Genomic DNA, 22,291 nt, shown 5'->3' on the forward strand with positions numbered 1-22,291 from the left:
AGATCAATGTATTTAGTTGCTTGAAGCTTGGTAATAAATATATCACGCTTTAGAAAAAGCTTTCTAATCGTTACTCATTTACCATTAGCTAAATGCTTAGAATTCTATCTCACATTATGTATTTGTTTATTTGTTTTTAATAATCTGTATTTTTCAGAAGACAACCAATACTATAGGAAAGAGGGTGGGGGAATGGCTGAATATCAAAGCCAAACAAGCAGATTATCAGAGATACCAGGCAGAGGAGATCTGTGAGATGTTTTGAGAGGAACAGGACACCATGCAGTCAACTGCTAGCTATAAATGTTTGGTTTTTTTTTTTTCTATTGGTTATGAAGGTCCCATACCATGTATGTCATGCTGAAAATCATGCTGGAATATTGCAGGGGTTCCTCTTTTAGTACATAGCTTGCTGTGGCCAAAAGAGACACCACCATCCCACGACATGCCTCACTACTCACTGGTGACAGAGATGCCCAAAGAAATATGGGTCCTCCTAAGGCAGCAGGGAAAACCCAAGAGGCTGATTCAGTTGCAGATTTAGAAACTGTTCAGGAGTAGACGTTGGCTGGTGGCTTTTAAACTGAGAACTAACACAGATGTAATTACATCCCACCCTGTCAAAGGACACGCCAGAAATATTTAGGAAAAATGTGCTCAAAAGGGACTGTAGCAATTCTTGGATTTCAAACCAGGCCAGTTTTGCCCTTGAGGATTGTGTTGTCGAAGGCAATGCTGAGCAGAAGTGCATTACAACAAAGGGGGGAAATTCTGGAGAAGTCAATGTATGACATTCAAATTAGTTTCTTGTTTACTGTCCCAACAGTTGCAAAACATCAAAAATAAAGAGGAAAGCTTAAAATACACAGCAGACTTCATTATTACAAAGAATACTCTAACACAACAGTCATTCAAATCAATACAAAACATCTCACTGGTTCTCATTTGGGGGCAGGATCAAACCTATACAAAGCAAATAGAGTTTCCTATTAAGTAGTTAAAAATATGATCCTTTTTTTTTTCTATAAATCTAAGTCCTTTGATGACCAGTTATGGATTCAAAGCTTTGTCCATAGTCACTGGGCTGGCAGGTATGGACTTCAAGCACAGCTAAGTCTCACTTTAAAACAGCCTGATGAAGTATATTACAATATATCCTGAAAGCCACAACAAGAACGAGCAGTACCAAAATATAGTAAATTGAAAATAACTTCCCCCCCCCCCGGCTTCATCCCTTTTCACAGCTCTCATAAATCTCTTAGTAAATAAGTAAATCACAGAGGTACCAAAGAAACTGGCAAACTAAGAGGTAGTTTATGTAACAAAGCACCTCTGTCTGCAAGCACATCTTGCTGCTGTGGGCAGCACTGTGCTGTTCTGGAATCTGAAGGCATGTATGGCTGTCGGGTGCTGTGCCAACCCTACTGCTCTAGTCACTGGACTCAAGAAAAAATACAGGCATAGGACTGCTTGGCCATATCAGCTTATCTGAAAGCAATTCTGATACTTAGAGGGCAGTACAAGACATGCCCTATAGTCCTCACCTTCCCCAAGCATCAACACCGTTTGCTTTTTGGCCCCCTGATCATTATGCAGTCAACAGATATGTTGTTCTTTCAGTCTTAAGAAAGCTTTCATCTTAATAATTTTATACTCTCTTTATATAACTAATCTTGGCTCTATGAACATAAATGTGCAAGTCACATGTACCTGAATACATTCACATTGGTATAATTGGAAAGAAAACCGCTACCGCAGTTTGGTTAGGATGCAAAATGATCAGAACATCTGATGTAAGCTCTATGTGGTTGAGTGCTCCACTGAGTACAGGCAGTCATCCTCCCTTTTAGGCCTCACACTAACTAAAAATTTGTGTCTGCTCAAGGAGTGTATTTCTCCTATGTGATCTTACAAAACGATACTGGTCTGTGATGAATTGGTACACTAGAGACAGTGTGCTCAATTAGATAAATGTGATAGTTTGAAGTAGCAGGCAACTCCTGTGATGTTGGTATGTTTGGATAGAATAATAATGCATGTTGTACTATGTCTTCTAAAAAAAACCCGAAGAGAAACCCAAATCTAATTACATATCCATCATTAAAGTGCTCTACATAGACTGCTGAGTATCAGCTGTAGTCCTGCGATTCACTGGAGCCTTAGGACGAGCTTCTGGTAGGTTTTTCTTTCACTTTCCCATGAATGATGTTTCTTCACGTAGTCTCTGGCTCTTGTTACAATTTCTCTTTTCATAATGGGGTCATTCATCAAACTCTTGGACAGCACAACAAACTCCTAAAAAAGATAAAGAAAATAATAAGTTAAAAGTTCCTTGAAGTTCTAATGATACTGAAACAGATTGTACCCGTATCTTGATTTCAGTAAAGCAGTTCAACTGTGAGCCAATATATGAAGCTGTTCAAAGTAATTTTTCAGGGTCAACTACCAGTTTATTTATAAACAGTGATCAATAAATAATTATTGTATATATTATTTGACACAGCCCACCAACTAAGACATTTAAATCCACAACAATTCCAAGACCATTAAGACCATTTAATGATACAGAAATTGTTTGCCTACCCAAGTGTTAGAAAACCAGGCTGGTTATAAATTAAATAACTCACCTGGTCTCCTGCATGGGGGACAACTGGAATCAGATGTTTGATCTCAGCTAAGCTAAACCTGTATCTTTTTGCTACTTTGACATCTTTAGTTAATTTTATGGTAAGACTAAAAAACTCACTACATAAATATAGACACAGTATAAAGGTAAGAGCAGGAATGCAGCAGCAAGCTCTTCCAGAGTAGTTGCACCTGAGCAGTCACAGATACAGCAGCATTAGCTCAACAAGCTCTGCAAAAACAGCCATATAAGAATTTCCTTTAACTTTACTGGGCAAAATACTAGACCTCACAGATTACAACTAGTCCTTTGCCTGCTCCTCTGCCACTCTAATTTAGTTCTAGGGAAGAGAAATTGTGAACTTCAAACATGTGAAAGGAGATTTGATGTCTGAACTAATCTATTCTGAGCAGCTGGTCGAATTTTCTATCAAGAGTCAACTTCCAGTACTTCAGCTTGATTACAAATGTGCTCAGATCTTTGCAAAATAGTGTCTTCGTTCGGCTCAGAAAAGCAGAGAGATATTGTGTCAATGGAAAATTGAGATAATGCTTTATTACACAATTGGTAGTGAAGATCAGTGCATAGGGACATGGGGGACAAAAAGGATGGGAGGAGATATCTTATGTACACATTCTGCCAGCTATGAAAGGAAAAAAACCACAAATAAGACCAGAGTTCATATCAACACTAGGTGAACTAGGAAACTATACCTGAAAACCTAAGTATACAGTGTGTATAAACACACACACAGATAGAAAATCTTTGGTTACCACAGAATCAATGTTGCTGTTGCAGTGCAAGTGATGGCTATGCATAATACATAACTCTAATGTGACCCCTGGGAAACACTGATATGTGAAATCACATTGAACATGTTATAATCATTGCTTTGACTCACTGACAAGAAAAACTAGCAATATATGCATCACTGCCATGGAATTTAAATAGTCAGTGATGCACATCAGTTCTGCTGGAAAGGTCGGTAACTAGGTAATAGAATAAGGTAATTTTCATATATGCATATTAACAATAACCTCTCATTTTACATAAAATCAGTACTGCTTTTACTCTTTACTCTGTCCACACAGCACTGAAGGAGCAGTCTCTGGCATAGCCATGAGGGCCACATGCTTCGCGTCCAGCCTGCTTTCCATCCACAGCCGCCTTGCGTTCAGGTATGTGATAATTTAACTCAGTTCCTTACTAGGGACCCATGCGGTCTGAGGGGGCTGTTTTCTGACTGTTTGTGAGACTGTCCCTAAAAAAGATTGGTGAGGCTGGTCTAGAGAGTACCCCGAGGCCACGTCTACCAGACACTGCAGACACAGCCAATGACTCCAGCTCTGGAGACACGTTCTTTTCCTTCCTCCGTATCTGCCAGGAATACAGAAGAGGGAAGGTGGGAAAGTCTTACATGACTTATGCTGGTTTCATCCAATTGCCTGTATAATCACAGTAATAAATACTGTTCACACTGAACTACATTCCAACTTTAATTTTATGCTCCTGTGGAGGATTTTATTTAAAGTAATGTTTAAAAATAATTTATGTAAATTACCAAAGAACAGAAGCAGCAATGTAACATTTCTTGACAGGTAGTCCTATTAGCATTCTTTTAAAATGTGGATACAGAGGACAAAAACTTGCAAACATGTAAATGATAGAAGAAATGACATCCTTATTCACAGTTCCAATACTTAATGCTGGGGATAATTTCAGGAAAATGCCAAACTGAGTCCAAAGCATAAAAGTAGAGAAACTGCAGGAGAGAGAAACAGCAAATGGAAAAATACCAGGAGATGGAGAATAAGGACTTCTCAGCTTTATCCCTACTTCTTCTGCTAATCAAATGTGACCACCTACAAGTCACTTGCAATCTGACTGGAAGCCAATAGGAAGATTCACTCTGACGTATCTGGGTTTTGCCTCATACCCTTCAAGCAGCTGGCTTAGCTTGTTTTCAGTTCTGGATGCTCAGCTTTAGATAGCAATAACTTCATTTTTCAGGTGTCTCCCTTAACTCCAACTGACTTGCATTTCAGTTGTGGTTTTGTGGTAAGTCTGAAGCATGGGATACCACTTGCAGAATGAAGACAATCAGAACTCAGACTCGTTCAGAAAATCGAGCATTTAATTTTTCTTTTCTAGAAGCCTATGATATACAAACTACGTGCGTAATAACACGTCTCTTTATCAGCTGTTACGCTGTAAATATTTGTGCAAGTGATATTTGCACAGATATTTATGCACTCTCATATTTTGTTGCAGATGGGAAGTAAGCAACACTTTTGGTGAAAGAGGGGCAAAATTCACCAATACTTTTTGATTATCAAACATAAGGGTATGCATTTCAGCAGCCAAAGTGAAGGAGGTGATACGTATGCTAACTTCTAACTTAGAGGATATCCACATTTCTAATAAGCCTTTTGTTCACATACAGAAATTGGTATAAGTACTACGCATTTCATAGAAAAACAACGTAAAAGTTGAACCTCGGTAGTTAGCCACAATCCATAAAAAAACAGGATAGGAGACCATCTTATGCACATCCAGAACTGATATTACATGTACCCGTTTTATGGGTAGTACTGCACCTCAAACACAGGCATTTTTTAACAGCAACACCCATAATACATTTTTTTCATGGTAAATTGACCAATCATCTTTAAAGAAAATGTCAACTTCTTTATATAGTGCCTAGAAGAAATTCTGTATAATAATTTTTAGAGACCCAGAAATACAGGTATGTGGAAGATAAAGCTGGAAAATGAGTGCACTGAGTAAAAAGAATGAATATTCCTCCAATTACCATGAGAACTACACCAGTGCCGCAGCTCACACATAATGAAAATAAGATGCATGGTTAATATATTATTTATATAATGAAAGTAAGTCTGCAATTAAACCATTTCATATCAGCTTCAGCAGATAAAAGAACATGATTCTTAAACAACAGAGAATCACCCCAGGGAAGGCGAACACCAGATGTAAATTCAGAATAGTGACAGATCTACCTAGTGGCAAGCAAAGCTCAGAAGTTGGCTGGCACATCTGTGTCCTTCACAGGGCAACGGGCCAGTATTTCTAGGGGAGTACAAACAGTGATTGCTGCCACTGCCAAAAATTGCAAATTAGTCTATTCAGCGTGAAGGTTCAAAGGTCTAAAAACTTGGGCTATGTTCTGGCTTGAAGCCCCGGTAGAAATGGCATTGACCTGTGTTTGGCAGAGGAGGCCAATGTGCCTTCACTGTATTGCTGTCTGTACTCAGCTGAGCCGCGTTTCCCTCTTACCACTTCAGAAGTTGTCTCTGCTAACAGTAGTCTTTCCAGGTCCCGCTCTCTCAAACTCTGTTTAAGCTTGGCCCCTCTCTTACTGGCTTTGAACTTTATTTACTGCCTTCTGTTTGCTTAGCTCCTTCTGTGAGCTTTTACAGATGATGAACATATAATCTTGAAACTTAGGTTGCTGAGTAACTCTTTGTGTCTTCCCTTTTAACATGGTTTTGCATTATTTATTACCCTATTCTTCTCTCTTACTTATTTTCTTATTTTAGGTCCCATTAACTCAGCGTTAAATATTCCCTAAACTTGCAAATTCAGGTAGTGGCAGGATCAAACCATGATTTAAAAATGATGTGCACAGGTGATGTAGTATCAAGGACAAAACATTTAATAGCTTTCACTTTTACATTAACTGTTTCTATCTGAATAGTCTTCAGTGACTGGCAAGGCTTTCGCCATTTCCAGTCAGGAAGCCTCAGCCTAAACGAAAACAGTTAATGATGACTTCAATTATGCAGAAAATTTCCTACTTTCCTGTAAGCCACAAAAGCTAACTAAATAATTTCAGCAAGAATGAAAGAAGAAAACCAACAGCATTCACAATTTAAAACAATTCTCATGGTGTAATGGTCAATTTATATTCCTCTAATTTAGCTTTCAAAAGATAAGATAGTCCACAGACCAGACACAATTGCTCGTATCTAATCTAACTGTACTGTAAAGCTTTCCCTCCCCAGATCAGTAACAACTTGAAAATAAGCAATGCTTTCAACTCTTGACCTGTGATACAGACTGGATCATCACAACCAGATAGGACTCAGTCTCTGACATTTTCTAATCTTTGGTGGTCCAGGTTTCTCGAGACAGAGACACTTCCCCAAGCACGAGAACAGAGCACTGATCTCTCTGTATGATTAAAAGCATTTTTCCTAACTAACCTGATGCGATTAAGGTTGCAGCAGAAAATAGTTTACCAGATACTTAAAATGTCAAAGTAATCTGAGTAACAAAACCCAGAAAACTTCCTACCAGAACACGTTTTCCAATCCGCATTGTCGGACTGAATCTTCTCAGGCAGTATTTAAAGTGCCACGGGCAGACTGTTCCTTCTTCCAACAATAAAAATATGAGGAATACTTTGAAACTGTAAGTGTTCTAACTTAATTGCATTTCTTTGATCTAATATAATTCTCAACCTCTGATAGACTGTGTACAGTGGTTTAAAAACTGTATTTGATATGGTTTGGGGAGATAAGGAATGAGTAAATGGTTACTTTATCTTTAAAACCATTAGTGATGATGGTTGGCATTCTGAGCTCATCTCGGCAAGAAGAAAGTTTTTCAACAACTCTGCAGTGGGATTAGAGTATTATCCTGTAAACAAATATCTTCCTGACCCATTTTCAAGCTCTGATAGTTTACACATTATTTGACACCAATGAAAGTATAAAAGGGCTTTTATTAAAGGAGATACAATTCTGTTCTACAGAGAAAGCAGGGATATTACCTTCCTTTGTGAGACAGGGTAACTGCACAAACATTAGTGATTCCAGTACAACTATTACCTAGGAGTATGATTGCTAATATGGTAATGCAAGTTACCATCTTCACTTGAAAGAGAGTCTGTAGATTTCCGAGATAGAGTAACAGCGAAAAGGGGGTCAACAAGCAGCAACAGAATAGGGGGTTTCTCATCTTTGGCACAGCGCATTGCAGAAAAGGGACCTCAGACAAAATGGGTTTATATAAACTAAGATTATAGAGTTCTGGACATATTTACAGTCTGTGACTCAAGTTCTGATATAAAAGAAAGTCCTTAGCCATTTGTACAGATCCATTGATGTAACTGGGACTGCTTCTATGCTTGAAATTGCACTTTCCTCTAACTGACGAAATATATAGCATCTTTTTAATTGATCTTGAATTCCAAATAAACACTTGGAATGTAGGATGCTTGGAGATCACAGAAGAGGCTTCTTACAAAGATGTATGATGAAGCTATTTGGGTCTGGTATGAATAATGTATTTGCATTCCAAGCCAAATGTAACCAGCATGTTGAGGGAAACAACAGAATGTATCAGAATTAACATCGGGAGAGCCACCAGTCTGTGTGTTCAACAAGATCATATATCCTTGAAGTTTTGAAGATGCATATGGAAGTCAATGGGCTTTTTGCAGGAAATACATGTACAAATAATGTTATAAATAACTTTACATCTCGGTTTCCACTAGCCTGGAGGTACCCCATTTCCAAAGGATATTGCAAGAAGAAGGACTACTTCCACAACCAAATAAATTCCATGTCAACAAAGAAATTTTTTTGTAGAAACCATTGGAAGCACTAAATATTCCAGAAAAAAAAAAAAATTACACAAAAACCACAAGCTGCAAGTTTTCTTCTATTAAAAGAACCTCCAAAACTAACTGAGAGAATTCACCTTCCTGAAACACAGCGTAATAGAATGCATTAATCCCACATTCCACAAAGTAAATAAATATGATACATTTTCTACTTTGCAAAATTATCAAATGGACTGTTGAGTAAGGTTTTTTAATCCTGAGTTGGATGAAAACACTGAGAGAATCTGTGTCTGGAAGTCATCTCCACAACATACATAAATATATAACAGCAAAACCATAATGCAGTAAAACATACTGAAATGAAAATTTCCAGCATTTAAATATGGGTAGTGTTCCCTCTCTCCTCACTCTTACTTATCTCCACAGAAACTCCCTTGCAACACTTAATTTTAGTCATTAATTATTTTCTGACCGAGCAATATCTTGGACCTAATAATGCTTTATATTAACACTTACTGCTTGGAATTTTAGATAATGCATTATCTGAAACTTCAGGCTCCTAGTTCTCTTTTGGTTAGCTACCGCTTGTATGAGTTCTTATTTCAGTTAGTACCTGAAGGGAAATATGACATACTCATAGCACCTCTTCCAGGGTTTGCTTCTGGAACCTTCAAAACTAAAGTGCAACAAGTTGATGAGAACAGAACCCCATTCAAATGGCAGGCTCTAACGCAGCACTGGACAAACGTTCAGCAAGGCTGACACCTAGTAAAAGTTTAGTGAACTGCAAAGTGAATGTGAGACAACAGAGCTTCAAGAAAATCAGTCTCACACCCAGGCTTTTAGGAGAATATGCGAAAAACTGCTGAGAGGAAAAGCCAAGTTTCCAGACAGACACAAGCATGTAATGGAAAATGAACCTAACCCTTGGAAGGGCAGATCTAAGGATTTGTTATTCTCTTACCTGAGGATTTGAAAATAGCAGTCCTGTTTCCTTATGTTTGATTATTGCTGCATTCCCAGGAATGTTCCTTGCCAGCACTGGAATATCTAAATCCATTGCCTAGAGGAATATAGAAAAAGGAAACAACAGTTTATTAGGATTCAGGGATTCTGAGATGTTAGTGACGACAGTTTAAAAATTAAAAGCAGAAACAACAACCCAAACTTCTTTCCCATCTCTCCATTTTTTTAGTTGAAAAATACCATGTCTAAGGTGATCTGCTATAAGAAACTTCTCTGAAATATTTTGTTTATATTTTTGTTAGTCTCATAACTTTTAACATAGTATGAGAAGGAATCAATCCAGAAAGTCAATGGATAGCTGCTTCATCCTTTATTCTTTTCCACCCCAAAGTATGCAGTTTCCCATTGGAAGCTCCTGACATATGGCAGGCTTGAAGAGGATGCAAGAGATTAAAGTTCAGATCAAGGGCTGTCACTGTAACTCCTACTGTTACTGTGCATAAATGAGAAGATTAGTTCATAGCACAAAAAGCTGGTTCTCCAACAGAAGAGTATCTGTTTGCCAACAGAACTAGCTGTTCTCCAACAGAACAGTATCTTCTTCCACTAAAACACATTTTTCAGATTTGCTATAACATGCAGAACTGGAGAGATATGGACAGTTCAACGACAGTGAAGGTGACCGTGGAAATCACTTGGCTCTTTCTCCTCAGTTGTGATTCCTGTGGGTCATATGGGAGTCTAGAAGGTGTTTTCCTTTTGACAGCATCTGTTGCTATAGCTTCTCTTGGACTTTGAGCGCTCAGGAACTTCAGAGAAGTAAGCAGTGATGCAGCTTCTGACTGAATTATACTAAGAAGAGGAAAGAGTTTATGCTTTCAGAACAAATTTCACTTTCAAAACATATTATCTACAGAGCTATTGGTGTGGGGGCTCCTGAGAGACCAAGGTATACATCTGAAGAAGTAGGATTTGATTCTACAGAAATTATGGGCTGGTTGCTTGATGTATCCATTTATTTGTATGTGTATGTATATGTATATATGCATCTATGTATATACATAGGAAAGGAAGTGTGTGGGTCTCAACATGGTAGCATATCAGGTTGCCTGCAGAATCAGGACCAGCACAGCATCCATTCAAAGCCAGTTGACCATTTCCAAGAGACCTAATCCCTGGCAACTTTAAAAAAGTGCAGCTTAGATTGTGAAGTAACCAGTGTGCAAACCCTAGCTACTCAACTCTGTTACTCATGCGTATCCTGATCTAAAACTTTAATTACTATTGATGAATGTGGAAGTCTTGAGGTGCACTGACTGTAAAACCAGAAAAACTCATAATGTACAATAATCAGTGTCAAACAAGAGAAAGAAAGTCACTCCCCCAAATCTTCAATCTGTTTCATACTGATTCCCTGTCACTTTAGAGTGAATGCATTTTTAATTACTGTCATTACACTCCCGGATGGGGAGCAATTTTGTTTCAGTCTACATAGCAAGAAAACAAAACTCCAAGGAGAAAACCATGCCTTTTTATAGTTCGGACAAAACTGAAGACAAAAATACCCTGGCTGATAATGTACAGAAGCAATTACATTTTGAAAAGTGAGGGGCTGCTGTGACTTAGCATATGTCTTAATAGCTTAAAATATCCAAGAGAAACACTCTTTAAATCACCACTGCAGATGAATTTTCTCTGGACATAGAAATTCTATAGTCCTTCTGGCACAAACATCTGCTTTGCAGCATTTAGCTCTAAAAATAATGACAACCCTTAATGAAATCACCTGTTCTACACTTTGCATTAGAAACTACTGGATCAGCTGGAGATAATTCCGACAAATAGATTAATGAAGCGAACATAAATCAGAATAAATAAATGAGAAATATAAATATAAAAACCACAGACCAGATTTCTGAACTTATCTAAGTGTCTAAAGTTGTTGAGATATGGCTTTATTTACAATAAAAAAAAGTGATTTTGGTGAGAGGATATATAGTTTTTTGTCATCCACAAATTATTTTGTCATTTGCTCTGACTTCACCCTTAAACAAAACAGATCTATTTTCCAAAGGTAGATTTACAAAAACGTACCATGACAGAATGACAGTATCTACTTATCACTGCAGCCAAGTTCACCCAGGAGATGAGAGATCAGTGCCCCACTCTGCCTGACAGGATTGGAATCTGCAGGTTGAGGAAGTTGCTTTTGGCTCTAATTACAACTACAGATCTAACACGTGGTTCCCACAGAAGCATCAACATCTCCAAGAGAGACAGAATTCCTGATTTAGCTCTTTTTCAGCCCTTCTTATTGACAGGCTTATGCTCTTGTGTTCAGTCTGCTGGCTGTTGACCTCATTCAAACACGTTCAATGAAGAGGGAATGAAGATATTTTACTTGAACTTCTGAACTGAAAAGAAAGAGCTTGGTAGTGGCAGTGAAGTGTGTCAGTGTTCATTGTCACCTGCCTAAGGCACTCTCCTCACCTTTCTGTATTTCTCCTTTTAACAAACAAAACTGTAAGAGTATTTCAGATCTGGTTACTTTCCAAAGAAGTGATTGTCCATTCAATGGAAAGAGCACCATTAAAAGAAAAAGAAAGAATGAAAGAAGACACAACACAGCGCAACCACCCCAGGACTGGTGGCTGGAAGTGCCACTATCCTCACAAAGAGTCACCTGCAAGACAGAAAGGAGTTTGGATTTGAGCGTGTCAGATGCAGTGAATAGTGGACACTGTGCTGGTGGGCTGCACATCCATAGTGATCATCAGGTACGTGTGTGAACAGCCTGTGGCAGTTCTGTGTTGGACTACATGTACCTCATGGTGTGGTTGCATAGGCTGGCATAGTATTGCTGTACTGCAGTTTAGACTGGACTAATTTAAAAAAAAAAAATTGTCTCAAGATATGTTCATTCAGTTCGATTACCAAATGCTACACAGTTGAGGATTCATTGAAGTTGATCACTAAGTTTATATTTCATTTTCCGTAATTTCTGAACTCTAAAGGGAATGACATTTGTTCTGTCTCACAGAGTTGAAGGGCAGTAACTGCTACATAAGAAAACTTCCAGATCCCAAAACACATAGGTACCAATGAATTATAGCTACTGAAAGACAGAACAGATGGCCAAATACATAAGATGAGGGGCTGCCTTTATACCAGCTAGCCTTAAACAAATGGATTGGGCTGTAAATAATTACTGCATGAAGTGGCTTAGAATTTAATTTAGATACTTAGTCTATTTTTAAGCAGTAAAAAGAATCATTTGCATTGTTGCAAATATGTATAATTTACTGACCTAGGTTCCACAAATAATAGCATAAAATAACGTTTTAGCCCATTGGCCATCTGTTTTGTTACATTATTCTGACTGCAAATGTGTTTTAATGCTATTTCAGAAGGATGCAGAGCGCAAATTTCAGCTCTGGAAGCATGTTACACAATAAGCATTTCTAACCAGCAGTGTAAGGCTCATGGAGTAAATACAGGTTTTATTTACTATTTTGTCTTCTGGATTGTCCCTCATTTTTGTCCTCATGGCCTATGCATTTTTCTGTTGGACCCTCTTCAATTTTACTGCTCTACAACATCTATTTATTTCTTTCTATTTTTATAGTCTGCTACAGCTTATATTCCAAACTTTTTATTGTGAAAAGTGGAATGATCTAATGATATTTAAGTTAGAATACTCTTGAGAGCACAGAAAAAGTATTCCGATGAAATAGTGCTGGAGTCAAAACTTTTTTCTTACCAACTCTATAGAGAACACACAAAATTTTCCAGTAGTAGTCCCTTTTTCACCATCACATGCCCAGAACTTCTGCACTTTCTGAGGAAGAGATGCATTTTAAAAGCTTGCTGTAATGCTTGCTTTCTCTTCTTCAAATGCCAAACAGAAAATAGATCAGTTACCTCTGAGATAATCAGTACTAGATGACAAAGTAATTAGTTATGGCTTCTAGTTCTTTCGTACCTTAAGGCAGGTTGAAATAGATGATTATATATTTATCTCATTTATCTATTATATATTTATCTCATACTAAAATACTGTTTAAAAATTCATGAACTTGTTAAATTTTGAACTTTCAAGAGAATGGAAATTCCATTTCCAAATTCAAGCAAGATGTTATCTCCAGCCTAGGACCAAAAGATTTTTATATATAGTTCTTTGCCTTATTAATTTAACAAGATCTTAACAGATGGCCCTTCCTACTGCTGGCCATCTCAAGCAGGGACTTGACTTTATTAGATTGACACTTCCTCTGAGTTTTTTTACAGTAGGATATGTTATAAGCACATCATCAAATCCCACTTTACAACTGCCTAGCAAACAGACATACAATACCAAACCCCTTATAACTTTAGAAGAATTCAGACAGTGTCTGAGGTACTAAAAAGGACAAGTTTCAGATAGTTTCCCAAGAGGTAACTAAAGACCTGAATCTGCTTGTAGAAAACCCTCAGCCAGGACCGGAGCTCTTGTCTCACAACACCTGTGCCGTGTCTACTGGACTGTCCTTCCTATCATGCCAGATTTCCGTTTGCACCTGTAATTGCTGACTCATTTGCTTGTAATCAGTATGCACCTGCACTAGCATGCTCGGGCTTCTGGAGGCATGCCAGCTCTTTCTACTGTTACATGACCCAGGATGAACTCCACGTTACATCAGTTCAGAGATTAAACCGACCTTCCTCCACTGTTCAACAGCGAGGCAATATAGGACTGAGGCTGGTGGAGAAAAGTGGGATACACCTATATTTATAGATCTTCCAGGAGGAAATATTCCACTTCAGAATATGTGAAATTGTGCTTTATTTTCAACACATGATTATGCATGAACACAAAACAAATCTGACTATTGCGTTTGACATTATTCTACCAAAGTAGTAACAGAAGAAAGGAGAACAGGATCTTTCCCTCTACTTTTTATAAAAAAGTTATCATGTACAAGGAAATAGCTAACAGTCTACTATAGGTCAAGTCTTCCACTTAGAAGAAAGAACTTAATTTTTCCACTATGGCCAATTGCCAGTTTATTTTAGCATGTTTAGCTGTTAAACTCAGATTAAGATTTAAAAGTAGATTAAATGTTGATTAACTTTGGTTTTAGTAAAGGTAATGTCTTCAGTAAAATTAAATGTGTCAGTCATAAGACTAGCCTAGGACTTGATATGCACAGCCAGATAATGTTGCAAGTGTATATAAAGATATCCTGCACAGAATGCTCTTTTGCCAGAATAGTATTCTGTTTGTGTAGTAATTTTCAGTGAGAACAGCTGTTGGAGGGGCTGGGCCTTTTTCTTCTTTTTTGACAGGTCTAGGTATGAATTGTGAATAAATTACTCAGCATAACCGTCCAGTGAAAACTTCAAGGGACAGCTTTCCACTAGAGGTGGTATTTGACTATTTAATAGCCTTGATAGGATAATTGAACAGTTTATCTGCACAAGGAAGAGCTCAAAAATGAGCTTTCCTTGTTGATTTAGTCTTATAGTTATCAGATTCACTTGTCAGAATTGCAACTTCAAAGGAGGAGGGCAAAAATCAATAATTCCTGAAGCAGGCTCAACGCTACCTCTGAAGTAAACTGGCATTACCTTGTTGCTTTGAGTTACCACATATTTGTTAAGACACTGAATTTACAAGATTGCTCCCTCTCCTGATAAAAGCTAAGGAAAGTGCCTTTTAACTGCTCAAATTTGATGGGAAAATTTGGGGGAAAACTATACCAATTGTCCTGTCAGCCCTGAGTTTGCATAACAATTTGTATCAGCCCAAGCACACTTGCACTTCTGCTGCAGATGCTGTGTCTCTTAACAGTCTTTCTAGTTTGCTTTTCTCCTCCTCCTTTTTTTTCCTCCATCTATAACTTGCTGACACTCTCAAGAAATAAATCAGATTGATTTTTGGTCAACTGTTATATGAGTAGTCCTGATGGGACCATATAACTGGTGAGGAGGTAACAGTTACTTAACTTTTACTTCTCTGAGTCACTGACTTACTTGTGGCTATGGACTGTGTTGGTACACTCCATTTCACCTCAACTACTGAACATACAAAATTTGTCTAGCCTGCCACACTGATAAGTTTGGAAATGTCACAGTCTGTAGTAATTGCTGTTTATAGAGTACTGTTGCTGTGAAACAGCATCTGCTTTCACCTCTCAGCCTTGGCATTTTAGAAAGGAAATACACATTTGCTATCTTGCCATCACCTAACTTTCATAATTCTTACAATGCTCACTTAGTTCTTGCTTATGGAGGACTTTCAGATGTGTGCAAGAAAATAACATGTGAGTACTCCTTGGAAACAGAAATAGGAGATTCATTAATACAAATCATGTAATAATTTCTGTGATCTTCTGAGATCAAGAACCAACACTCAGCAGTCACCAAAACAATGGAATAGTAAAAGTGTCTGTCCAAAGAACTTCCACTTGAAGTACATTTTTTTTTCCCCCTAGAAAATATTTGATATTAAGAAGTGCCCTACTTTGACAGGTATCAAATAAACCTGGTTATTAATTTTCTATACTGATGGAAAAAAAATTAATTGGGCATGTCATTCATTCATTAATAATTTCAGAATTAAATAACCAAATACAGCTCTTAGATTGCTATTTGAAAGGATGTAAAAATAATTTCTAGAACATTATAAGGAAGTGTATGTTGAGTCAAGAATAGTGACAACCTCAGGTCTGTATTGTTAATTTAACAGAATTGATAAAATTACATTCTGTCCTTTAAAAATAAATAGACAAATCATAAAACACTGTCAGTTCAAGGGAAGAAAACCTTAATTACTAACACTTGCAAAAAGAAACATTTTAGTTTTGTCTCCACTAGCTTTGAAACACGGACATAAAATGTTGACACACATTTCTAGTGATAAAAGCAATTTCAGATTCGCTGTAACCTCACTGAAAAGCCTTACCGCTAGGATGCAATTACCTCCAGAATAGCAGCAGACATCCCCTCTGAAATGGAGCTGTTCACCACAGCAAAGCACCTTTTCATAGCAGCATGAAGATCATCTTGTGGTACCTCCTGTAATAAATGTACTCCAGGTGCGCTAGAAATAAAAAGTACACAAATAGGACACCTCCTAAGAACGTGCTCTAACGATTCTTCCTCAAACTTAGGGCAAGGATGGAAGGTAATTCAGGCATGGTTCTGATGTTCACAATTGCTTGCCCATGGCAAGCTACTTTACCACATTTTTGTTAGCCTTCTATCTATAAATGCAGTTATAAACTCAATACAGTATACATTGCTATCTGCCACTTCGTTGTTGTTCTGAAGTTTTATAGATGATCACTTAACACCATGCTCTATTAACCACAATCAGTCTCATAAATGAAGGAGCTGAGTACAACAGATAAGGGTGCAATTTTTCCATGAAGAATTTGTGTAATATGGGGAAGATGCATGCACAGTTTAAATACTTAGGGAAATGGGAGCACGATCATCAGAACGGTCAACTGCAGGAGATACTGACTTTTCAGATGCTGGCTTTTGGGAATGGGATGTGGTTCTGAAAGATCTCTTTTGCTTCCTCTTTTATTATAAGCACTCTTCTGTTCTGAAGGGTTACATTTCTACTGCCGTCATCTTCCTCAGATTAATGAAGGTCAGGCAAATCAAAGGTGAAGGGTGGAAAAATAGGGTAGGTAGGTGTTCATTCTCAGATTAAGTGAATGAGATCTTTAAGACTGGTGATCGCGTTTGGAAAGCCAGCATCTCCTCTGCTTGATAAGCCTGCTCCTGCCTCTTTAACCTTGCCATGAGATCACTAAGCCAGATGGAAACATAAGTGCATTTGACATTAAGACCAGCTCCCTGTCAACTGTACTTTGTTAAACACTGCTTTTCCGATTGTGCAGTAACATACAGCTTCTGTAGAGACAAATATCTATATCAAATGGGAGTATAAATGATGATTACAGGAGTCATGTTTCCCATGAATAACCTGATAGAAAACAAAAGAAATATCTTGCTCCAAAAATGGAATTGCAAAACATATATTTTATGGAGATTTTATTATCAGATATTATCAGCAGAGATAATATGGTGGTTCTGTTCAAGTCAGACAATTCTAGGTTCTTCAGTCACACACACAAAAAAAATTTCTCTAATGTTTCTATCCTTCCATCAGGAAGCATATAAATAAGGGACAGAAAAAAAAGCTATACAGGGCTATCTTGCCCATCTACAAACCAGCAGCAAGCATGAAAAATCTTGCAGAAGCCAGGATGAAAAAGAAAGGATGAAAAGAACCAAACAAATAATAAATATGTGATTTAACAAAAAACATGAAGAGCTCTAATGGTTATTCTAAACTGTAAAATGTGTAGAATTCCTACTCTGAGAATGTTACATGCCAAATAATCAGAACACATTTGTTAGTCATGGAGCTGTGCATACATGTTCATTTGTATATACAGAAGAGCATTTATACACATGATTAAAAAGCTAGTCAGCCAACCGCTTTCATTTGGAGTGGATGGAAGACTTAATATTAACTTCTTACCTTTTAACTTTTTCCTTAACTTCACTTGTAAAAAGTGGATCAACCTAGAAAGGAATACACACACAGGTAAATGGCACTGCTTTAGCACATGTTTGAAATACCCAGAAAAGAAAAATAAATCTCAGCATATTTTTTTACTACAATATTTTGAGCTTTAAAATCAGACCACAGATCTGTAACTTGGTGGTTACATTTGACTCTTCAGACAAATGCTCTTGTGAGTGACTGACACTTAGAATACCCAGCCAGAGGGCGAGTGCACAGCATAGCAGAGCGTGAATTGTCTACTCCAGTCTAAACCTTCCAGTGACTCCTCTCAGGCAGCATAGCTTTGGGCTACTGTCAGAAGGGGAGGTGCATTTCTTCTCTCCTGACATCCCTCTGGCTGCAGGTTCTAATTAGAGCTAGATCTGTTTAACACGAATGACTGTTTTCAGATGACTCTGCTAAGGCTAACATGATTCAAATGACCGATTTGACAACTTACTGTCTAAGTGAGGCACAATGCACTGATGTGCCAAGCAACTGTCTGTCCTTTATGTATGGAGTAAGCCATGTGAGGAAGGAAAGGAGCTTTTCAGGCTTTAGTTAACACAGGAAGCAATCCGCATGTAAACTGAGACAGTCAGATAGATGTTACGCACTGACAGAAACATTTGTTCAAAACTAATAAAATTCTAAAATATAGTCTAACATGAAGGCACGCTAGAGTTATTAAAAAGTTGTCTAAGATGGGCAGTTAACTCTTAATTATGTCTGCTATTCTCTTTTAACATGAATAAAAGAAATAAACAGAACTTGGAAATCCTTAACTAGATATGAAGAACAGAACTAGACTTTTTTTATTAAGGCTGACTGACTGTATTACATTAACTTATGATAGCGTGCATAGCATGCACAGTTGTAAGCCCTGGAAACAACATGGTTTATTTTTTTAATGCATGTTAATATTTTGTTTTGGTTTGGTTTTTCCCCCATTATAAGATAGAGAACATTCACAAAGCATTTTAGAAAAATCTTCTGGAGAAAAGTAATAATTTATTTTATAAGTATGTGTACTTTGAACGCAAGATCAATTATTTTATAAAAACAGGGCTTCATAAATTAAAACGTTCAAGGAAATCACTCTTGCACTATGGAATGAATTCCTACTGAATGCAAGAAATAAAAGGCTTACATAACCCCTTATGAAAGTATTTTTGGTAACAGCAGTGGGGAAAAATGAAGTGCCCTTTCCTGAAGCAATCCCTGATACTGGCGACAGCGTATCATACAGATCCATACACTAAACCAGTACGTCATGTCACAGGTTCCTTGGATATTTCATACTGAACTTCACAGTTGCTATTTCTATATAAATATCTGTTCAGCTTTTTCCCCAAAGCACTATTTTGATGCTGAGCTCCTCTCATGAGGAACTATACTCTTTCCATTAAAATCAATGGAGTACTTGCAAGTGATTTAATGAGCAGTGGGATATGGTCTTTTGCTCTTCCACCTTTAGAAGGATGAGAAAAACTACAGCCTGTGACTCATAAAATTTGTAAGATATTAATTTCTATCCCATCTACTTCTGTAGAATCCAAGAAATTGCCATCTGCCTCATAAACAGAACAATCCTTTAAGCTGTATTCTTCTATTGGTAGATATTCCAAGAAGCCTGGCCTGAATATGAGAATTCAGTTAAAATATTACTTTGAGGATGGGTGTAGCAATGATCTAGAGAAGTGATCCCCCTGAGCTACATTTAGGAACTTGAGGGGGCACAGTTATCTAACCACAGGCTCAATATAACAGAAATTAGATACAACATAAGCTGTTCAGTAAGTTGGAAATGCACTTAAAAGATGTGAATTTTTCCAAAGCCAACTGACTATGGCAGGATGCCTAAGAACTTAGCACAGTCTCAGAAAAGCTACTGAAAAGAATGTTACTTCAACCCAAATGTCTCCATGATCCAGTTTTTCTACGGGTAGAGTGTTGCCACATTTTATTTTGTTACCTATCAACGTGGCAGGCAAATATGATAATCAGTTACCTATCATCTTTTGTTAAAAAAATCATTCATCCAGAGGAAGAGCCTTCAGAGAGCTGCAAATTTAATCAGTTTAGCAGAGACAAGAGGAAAGCAGCTTGCGTTGTATGAATAGTTTCTATCAGAACAGATGAGATAAGATGCCACATGGAAAGGGGAGTGGGCACATAGCAAGAAACCACACCTAACAGGACCAGATATGATATCAAGGAAGTTCTACTCTGCTGACAAGCAAAGAAACATCTGAGATATGTTTGACAGTGCAGAAAGTCACAGATCAAACACTGCACAAAGGTGAAGGGGCCTGTTAAGCACAGGGCCTACCATGACCAAAATCTAGGAAATCCATAAACACACTATATGAAATTGCTATAATATAAAAATTAATGCAGGACAGAAGCAATGGTCCAGAAACATCTTCATTATAATGCTGGGACTACTGTGGCCCTCTAGACTTTGTAGGGAAAAACAGTTCTTAGTACATTTAAAGTTGTGGCAGAGTTATCACCTAGAGTACTGAAGAGTGAAAAGCTCTATCTGCAAGCATATTCAATACGGATAGGAAGAATTTGCTCAATTGCGTGGGTTTGTGAGGTTTTGACAGCAGCACTGTGAAAGCAATCAGCTTTATTCACAGTAGCAGGTGACCCCACATTACAATTTTTATCTGATCGATTGTTGAATAGGCTCAGCAAGACCAAGCTTCCCCTACAACTGAAAAGACGACTGTTGTCTGCAATGCAACACAATCTGCCTCCACCAAATGCACCGGAAATATAAGATCCTCACAAACATACTAGACTCAGCCATTCTACATGATCTTTACCGTATACGAAATGCTTAAGGAAATGTCAGTGTCTTCTGGCTTAACATGTAGGTCTACTCCTGCAATTTGGGACAACTAACAACTTGTAAAAAAAAAGAGTTTTAAATCAGTTGAAACAATTAGGCAACTAGGATCTAAATGAACAAAACTTTAGGTCTAAAAGAAAAATATGTCACCTTTTTAAGAAATATTGGAACAGATGATTTCACCATTTCTAACAAAAGTGTAATTTCCAGGCAGTTTTTCTTGAAGAACTAGCAAACAAACGGTTAGAAGAGTTGTCAGCTTAATGGCAGCAGTAGCTTGTACCTTTAAAAAATATTTCAGTGAGTGGGACACTTGTTCAGGATATAGCTGGCAGAATTTCATATTCCTCAGCAGGCTAACAATTTTGAAATTGTATCTTTGTCTCCTATTTGATTTTCCTAATTATTGTGCTCTAGGAGATTCTGGAGAAGGTTATTAGATTTCCTGTAGTTGCTTAGTTTAGTTGTGTCAACAGCCGTTTCATTTTAGAACTAGCCCAGAAAACAGGCGGTAGGTAACAGCCGTCCATTATGAAGAGATGGGCTACATGACCCAATAGGTCCCTCCATCTGTGGAGGCAGTTATTCAACTAAAACTGTCTCAATAGGCATGGGAAGCAGTTGGACAGATGAAAAATAGCTTTCAATGGAAAACAGTATCATTACAAACACAGCAATACCCTGTGCTATCTACAAGAATGGTTAGGAATTATGCAAAGAGAACAAAGAGGGCTTCAAGAGGTTACCCAGCAGCCAAAAGCAAGTTTTGTGGCCTTAACTTTTTTAATGCTTCATAAGTTTCTATTCTTGGAATACAGAGCTGCTGAAAATTAGCTATCCTTTCAAAATTCATTATAGAAATGAATAAACGGAAAACTGGAAGAAGAGATAATTGCTAAAAATTTTACATTATACAGGACCCAATCCTGCAACATTACTTAGGTTGTACCATTTGAGACAATCATGCATAGCAAATGCAAGGAAAAGGTTATAATCTTATGGAAGCAAAGCAGGTAATAGTGTGTGGGCCTTTGCTCTTTAAATTCTTAATTAATATAATTTTAAAATGTGTTTTTTTTAATATTCATAGAATCATTCAGGTTGGAAAAGACCCTTGGGATCATCAAGTCCAACCATGAGCCTTATTCTACAAAGTTCTCCCCTATATCACATCCCCCAACATCTCATCCAAACAACCCTTAAATATTCACAACAAACATGACTTGCTCACAGATAATGGCACTGATTTTCTCAACATTTTTGTGGTTTGCGAGTAATGTGAATAAGAAAATTATAGCTAAATACCAATAGAGCTGAGATTTATTTTCATCCTTTAGCAGTATTTTAGTACTATGGGAGAAATCTGGTTTTAAATGTTTTAAGGAGGTTCGGTGCTTGATCCCGCCTATGCACTGCCACAGGGTTATTTCTGGTAGCTTACTGTAAAGACGTTAGCTTATGAAAAAGTGAAGCAAATTTAAAAAGACGACTAAAATGTTTGAAATCCTCACTGGAGGCAGCAAGTGCATCTTTTGATTCTAAAGCACAGCTTCATTACACCTGCTCTAGATTTGCCTTCCACACCAGTTCACTTTCAAATCATTTTGTGTATTAGTGTGGAAAAAAAATGCAGATAAAAATGTAAAAACAGCTTTTAAAAATAAAATCCTATGTCCCAAAATTTAT

The 22,291-nt window shown here is 37.5% G+C and overlaps 2 protein-coding genes across 2 annotated transcripts in view; one reads left to right on the plus strand and one right to left on the minus strand.

Annotated features, from left to right (window-relative positions):
* The window catches only part of TMEM132D (transmembrane protein 132D), a 294,843-nt gene extending 291,005 nt beyond the window's left edge, over positions 1–3,838 (plus strand). Inside the window, exon 11 of the transcript XR_003399525.1 lies at positions 3,718–3,838. The gene's annotated coding sequence lies outside the window, so the exon portion shown is untranslated. The remainder of the gene's footprint in view (positions 1–3,717) is intronic.
* Positions 325–22,291, minus strand: part of GLT1D1 (glycosyltransferase 1 domain containing 1) — a 48,824-nt gene continuing 26,857 nt past the window's right edge. The window contains exons 8-11 of the mRNA XM_026859669.1: positions 17,719–17,762; positions 16,140–16,260; positions 9,178–9,276; positions 325–2,295 (exon numbers count right to left, since the gene is read on the minus strand). Coding sequence (XP_026715470.1) covers positions 2,149–2,295; positions 9,178–9,276; positions 16,140–16,260; positions 17,719–17,762 — 411 coding nt within the window. The 3' untranslated portion in view covers positions 325–2,148. The remainder of the gene's footprint in view (positions 2,296–9,177; positions 9,277–16,139; positions 16,261–17,718; positions 17,763–22,291) is intronic.

Source organism: Athene cunicularia (assembly GCF_003259725.1).
Source record: "Athene cunicularia isolate RWA chromosome 15 unlocalized genomic scaffold, athCun1 chr15_part1, whole genome shotgun sequence".
NCBI classification, from domain to species: Eukaryota; Metazoa; Chordata; class Aves; order Strigiformes; family Strigidae; genus Athene; species Athene cunicularia.